The sequence below is a fragment of the Dipodomys ordii genome, unplaced genomic scaffold (genome assembly GCF_000151885.1).
Source record: "Dipodomys ordii isolate 6190 unplaced genomic scaffold, Dord_2.0 Scaffold92, whole genome shotgun sequence".
Taxonomy (NCBI): Eukaryota; Metazoa; Chordata; class Mammalia; order Rodentia; family Heteromyidae; genus Dipodomys; species Dipodomys ordii.
In genome coordinates, this window is record NW_012267308.1 from 5,498,245 (window position 1) to 5,503,573 (window position 5,329).

Here is a 5,329-nt window from a genome sequence, read left to right on the forward strand (position 1 = left end):
CTCTCCTGCCCGGGCTGGCTTTGAACTGTGATCCTCAGATCTCAGCCTCCTGAGTAGCTAGGATTACAGGCGTGAGCCACCAGCGCCCGGCTTTGAGATTTTGTTTTTTAACTGAAGGCTAGCACTCTACCATTTAAGCCACAGCTCCACTTTTGATTTTTTTGGTGGTTAATTGGAAAGAAAAGTCTCACAGATTTTCTTCTTCCTGGGCTAGCTTTGAACCTTGGCCAGCAGATCTCAGCCTCCTGTGTAGTGAGGATTACAGGCGTAAACCACCATCCCAGCTCTATCTTTTATAGGCTATATGAGTCTGGTTCAAGTTACTCAAACTCTTCTATATTCTATTTTCCTCATATGTGAAGTGGACGTTAATACCCACAAAACCTTTATGGTCCCCTTGGAATGTTGACATCTGCAGGGATCTGGGGGCTGATCTCTGACCACAGTGCTCTTTTCTACACTTTCCCCTCATCTGGGACTATAAATGTGCACCACCATGCCCAACTTACCGATTGGCATGGGGTTCTAGGTTCTACTACTTTTGGCTTTTAACTGTGATTGTCCTATTCTCAACCTCTGGAGTAGCTGGGATTACAGATATGAGCCACTGTGCCTGGCTTTAAAAAATTATTATTCATGTCTCTATTACACCAGTGTAAGTGTTCCTCCTGACGTATCTTAAGTGTTGAATTTCTGGTTCATACACTCTGCATAGATTCATCTTTACAAGATAATGCCAAAATGTTTCTATTAGATTCTTTCACACATCCTGTCTCCTCAGATTACATGCCTCTCCTTACTTAAGCTAGTTTGAGTGGGATTCTATTACTTCCAATCAAAATGAATTCGAGCCTACCTGAGCCATCAAAAGAGAAAAAAAATGACTTTGAGATGACAACACTCTGTGTGACATTTTTCCCAGGAGACCGAAGTCACCTGCTGTGGTTTGAAGCCCTCTCCCAATGTCTCCTTCTTTGTGATTATCTTGAAGAGGCGGGACCCTGCAGAGGGAAAGTGGAAATCGCCTTGTGCAGGGTTGGAGGTGGAGCAGCCTTGGGGGAAGGGGCCTAGCCACGCCTGACTGCACCATTTCTCCTGAGCATGCGCACTTGCTCCACATGCCAGGGCACTTTGCCACCTAAGGGCTCAGAGAGAAGGTGCTCACCACCCATTGCCTTGCCTTCACCTCTGCCTGCAGGCCGGAGAGAAGTCTTCTGGCCTCCTCTCCTCTCCTCTCCTCTCTTCTCTCTGTCTCTATGTCTGTCTCTGTGTGGCTCTCTCTTTCTATCTCTCTCCCTCTCTCAACTCTGACTGTCTCACTTTCTCTCTTTCCATCATGGGCTTGAACTCAAGGCTTGAGCTGGGTCCCTGAGCTCTTTGGCTCAAGGCTAGCACTCTACCACTTTGAGCCACAGCGCCACTTTTTGGTTTTCTGGTGGTTCGTTGGAGATGAGAGTCTTATAGACTTTCCTGCCCCAGCTGGCTTTGAACCGCTATCTTCAGATCTCAGCCTCCTGAGTAGCCAGGATGACAGGCGTGAGCCACTGGTGCCTGGCTCTGCCTCTCTGTCTCTGTCTCTCTGTCTGTCTTCCTCTCTCAACTCTCTGTCTCTCTGTTTCTGTCTCTATCTCTCTCTGAGACTTTCTATTTCTCTCTCACTTCTGTCTCTTTGTGTCTTTGTCCTCTCCTTGTTATCTCTTTCTCTGTGTCTGTCTGTCTGTCTCTCTCTCTGTGTGTGTGTGTGTTTCTGTCTCTTTCTCTGTCTCTCTCTCCTTGGTAAGCCAGGCAGGCGGGACTCATGTCGGCAGATGCAGCCTGAGTTGGGTGCCAGCCTCTAGGGGGCGCCCCAGGCTGGGTGAGCAGAAGCCAGGGAAGTGGGAGTTGGGAGAGTTCCTACTTGCTTCCCTGGGGCTGACCCTGCTCCAGCCAGAGATGCCCCGTGAGGGAGTGGGGATTGGGAATGCAGACATAAACTGCTGAGGGAAGGGGAGGCCTCCTGGGGGGTGGGGTGGGAAGACCAGGCAGGACAGGGAAACAACAAAGACCACAGAGAGCCAGGTGCCTATAATCCCAGCTACTCAGGAGGCTGTGATCTGAGGATCATGGTTTGAAGCCAGCCTAGGCCGGAAGGTCTATGAGAGTCTTACCTCCAGTGAACCAGCAAAAAATGCCGGAAGTGGAGCTGTCGCTAAAGTGGAAGAGTGCTAGCCTTAAGCTGAAAGATGAGGGAGGGACAGTGCCCAGGCCCAGAGTTCAGGCCCCATGACCGGACCCACAAAAAGAAAAAAAAAAAAGAAAGGGATTTGGGAAGAGAGGTGGTCAGTGAACTCACCAGGAAGCCTCTGTGGAGGTGCAGCTGTGGGAAGTGGGGGATACAGAAAGAGAGGGAGTCTACCCAGCATACTGGGGGTGCATGTGGCTGGAGTCTGGGACCCCCAGAGGTTGATTGAAGGAGCCTGAAGGAAATCAGCTGGGGAGTGGGGATGAGATCAGAGACAAGAAGGCAGGGTTGGGGGTACCCTCTGAGATGGGGTCCCCAGGGCTGGCTCTGGGGAAGGGGGAGTGTTCTCACTTGCAGTAGACGCCGGAGATGGCGTTGGACCAGTCACCCAGGATGCCTTTGCGGTACTCCTCCAGGCGCGGGTAGCTGCCCGCCGAGAATTTGCGAGTCTTGCCAGCTTTGCCAGGCAGGGACCACACGGTGAGCTCGCAGCGCTGGCCCACCACCAGCGAGGAGGCCGTGTTGGCCCAGTCCGAGGGCAGGTAGGGTAGATCGGCGCCCGGCTGCAGCGCCAGCTCGGCGCCCTTGCAGCAATTCTCGTAGTAAGGGTCGCTCTTGTCGTACAGCTTGGCGCATGTGCGCGTCCCATCTGCCTGCTTCAGATCGGCGGGCACCGGGCAGGCACCCCGGGCCCGGGGGATGGCGGCCGGGCCCAGGGCCAGCAGCAGTAGGAGGCAAAGCTGCGTCATGGTACCCGACACTGAGAGCCGAGGCTTTGGGATTCAACTTTATGTACCCGACCCGTGAGAAGGGAGAAGCTGCGAGATAAAAAGTGGGGCCTCTCCCCCCTCCCCGCAGCAAGTTAAGATGTTCTTAACCTTGAAATCTCTTTAATAATTAATTCATGGGGTTGGGAAGGTGGTGGGTGGTAGAGTGCTTGCCTTGCAGGCATGAGGCCCTGGGTTCGATTCCTCAGCACCCCATAAGCAGAAAAAGCCAGAAGTGGCACTTTGGCTCAAGTGGTAGAGCGCTCACCTTGAGCTGAAGAGCTGAAGGACAGTGCCCAGGCCCAGAGTTCAAGCCCCACGACCAAAAAAAAAAAAAAGAAAAATATTAATTCATTGAGATGTGTGTGTGTGTGTGTGTGTGTGTGTGTGTGTGTGTGTGTGTGTGAGAAAGAGAGAGAGAGAGTGTGTCTTAGGGCTTGAACTCAGGGCCTGGATGCTGTCCTTATGTTTTTTTTTTCTCAAGGCAGGTGCTCTACCACTTGAGCCACACCTCTACTTCCAACTTTTTTTTTTGCTGGAGAATTGGAGATTGGAGTCTCACAGACTTTCCTGCCCCCAGGTCTAGCTTTAAACCCCAATCTTCAGATCTCAGCCTTCTGTCTTGCTAGGATGTCAGGCCTAGCTGAGACAGGATTGTGATCCTTAGCTCAGGGAAATATCCTTCTGCCTCTGTCTCTTGAAGAGCAGGATTTACAGATGTGTGCCACCACACCCGGCTCATATAAACATTGTTTGTATACACGACATAAAATTTTAATACGCAGAATGGAATGAAGATGATACTATAAATATGAACATACAAGACAGGAAGGGCACCACCCATCACCCAGCAGCTGCTTGGTGCACAGGGCTTAGTTTGAGTCCCTGGTCCTGCCCCAGAACTGACCTAGATCCTTCTCTTTCCTTTCTGTTCCATAACCTGAGAAATCTAATCTACACTTGCTGCTTTCCCAGAGCAATATGTCCACTCCAGAGGCCCAGGGCCCCACTGACTGCTCCCTGACACCCCTAGATGGAAAGAGTCCCCTCTAATCCCATCCACCCCGGAGAGACCCAGGGAGCTTCAGACACACGGCAGGGACACCCTGGAAGGGACAGAAAGATGAGCCCCAACACATAACCACTGTCACAGAATCTCCCATGTGGAAATGTCACACTGTCAGACCACAAGTGTGCATGCATATGCACACACACACACTCACACACACACACACACAGAGTCCTCAGCACTCATACCCCAGAATCCACCTTCCAGTTGTTTCACATGCTCAGCACGCGTAGTAGGACCATCACCATCTCATTACACACTCTTCTTGAAATGGAAGCAAGTCCCGTCCTTGAAGAAGGCAGATAGTAAGCCAATAACTATAACTCAAAGCCTGAAGGCTGTGGGAAAAACGGCAGCTTGGGTTTATTTTTTCTCTCTCTCTCCCCCATCTCTCTATTTCAACTCATATACAAACTCTGTTTTTCAGACCCTTTCACCTTTGATTTGACATTTTCCAAGAGATCAGAGGAAAGGAGGTGTTGAGCCTGGGTATCTAGTGGCTCATGTCTGTAATCCCAGTACTCAGGAGGCTGAAATCTCAGGGTTGTGGTTCAAAGACCATCCAGGCAGGAAAGATCGGGAGACTCTTATCTCCAATGAAACAACAAAAAAGTGGGAAGCAGAGTGGTGGCTCAAGTGGTAGAGCACCAGCCTTGAGCAAAAAAGCTCTGGGACAGTGCTCAGGCCCTGAGTTCAAGCCCCAGGACCCTCCCCCCCCCACCACACACACACAGTCTACAGCCAAATTTGGAACCTGCTCCCAGGAGTAGGGACAGGAATAGAAGATTGTAAGACCAAGGGGACGATGGACCGGCTGAGGAAAAGCTGATGAAGGGCACAGAGTACCCCAAGAGGAAGAGCTTCCACCAGTCCCAGGATCTGCCCTAGGGCTCCCCAGGTTTGAGGGTTTCATCATCATCAATACCAGGAGTAACCACCAGGTGGCAATGTGACGAAGGACTTGAACCTGCTGGTTTTGGATTCCAGGACCCAAGTTCAAATCTTCTGTTTGTTTATTTGTCTTGGGGGGAAGGTGGTCCTGATGCTTGAACTCCCCACCTGGGCGTTGTCCCTGAGATTTTTTTTTTTTTGTCGGTCGTGGGGCTTGAACTCTGAGCCTGGGCGCTGTCCCTCAGCTCTTCAGCTCAAGGTGAGCGCTCTGCCACTTGAGTTACAGCGCCACTTCCGGTTTTCTGGTGGTTTATTGGAGATAAGAGTCTCACGGTCTCTCCTGCCCGGGCTGGCTTTGAACTGTGATCCTCAGATCTCAGC

General features: G+C 51.3%; 2 protein-coding genes across 3 annotated transcripts in view; one reads left to right on the forward strand and one right to left on the reverse strand.

Moving 5' to 3' along the window:
- Sycn (syncollin) overlaps positions 1–2,979 on the reverse strand; it is a 7,398-nt gene extending 4,419 nt beyond the window's left edge. Inside the window, exon 1 of one of the 2 annotated variants that reach the window (XM_013026352.1) lies at positions 2,573–2,979. In XM_013026352.1, the coding sequence (XP_012881806.1) occupies positions 2,573–2,970 (398 nt within the window). In that variant the 5' untranslated portion in view covers positions 2,971–2,979. Of the gene's footprint in view, positions 1–2,568 lie in introns of those variants that run through there. The other variant, XM_013026353.1, reaches the window with a different exon arrangement.
- Positions 1–3,394, forward strand: part of Pak4 (p21 protein (Cdc42/Rac)-activated kinase 4) — a 47,470-nt gene extending 44,076 nt beyond the window's left edge. Inside the window, exon 10 of the transcript XR_001175439.1 lies at positions 3,348–3,394. The gene's annotated coding sequence lies outside the window, so the exon portion shown is untranslated. The remainder of the gene's footprint in view (positions 1–3,347) is intronic.
- The last annotated feature ends 1,935 nt before the right edge of the window (positions 3,395–5,329 follow it).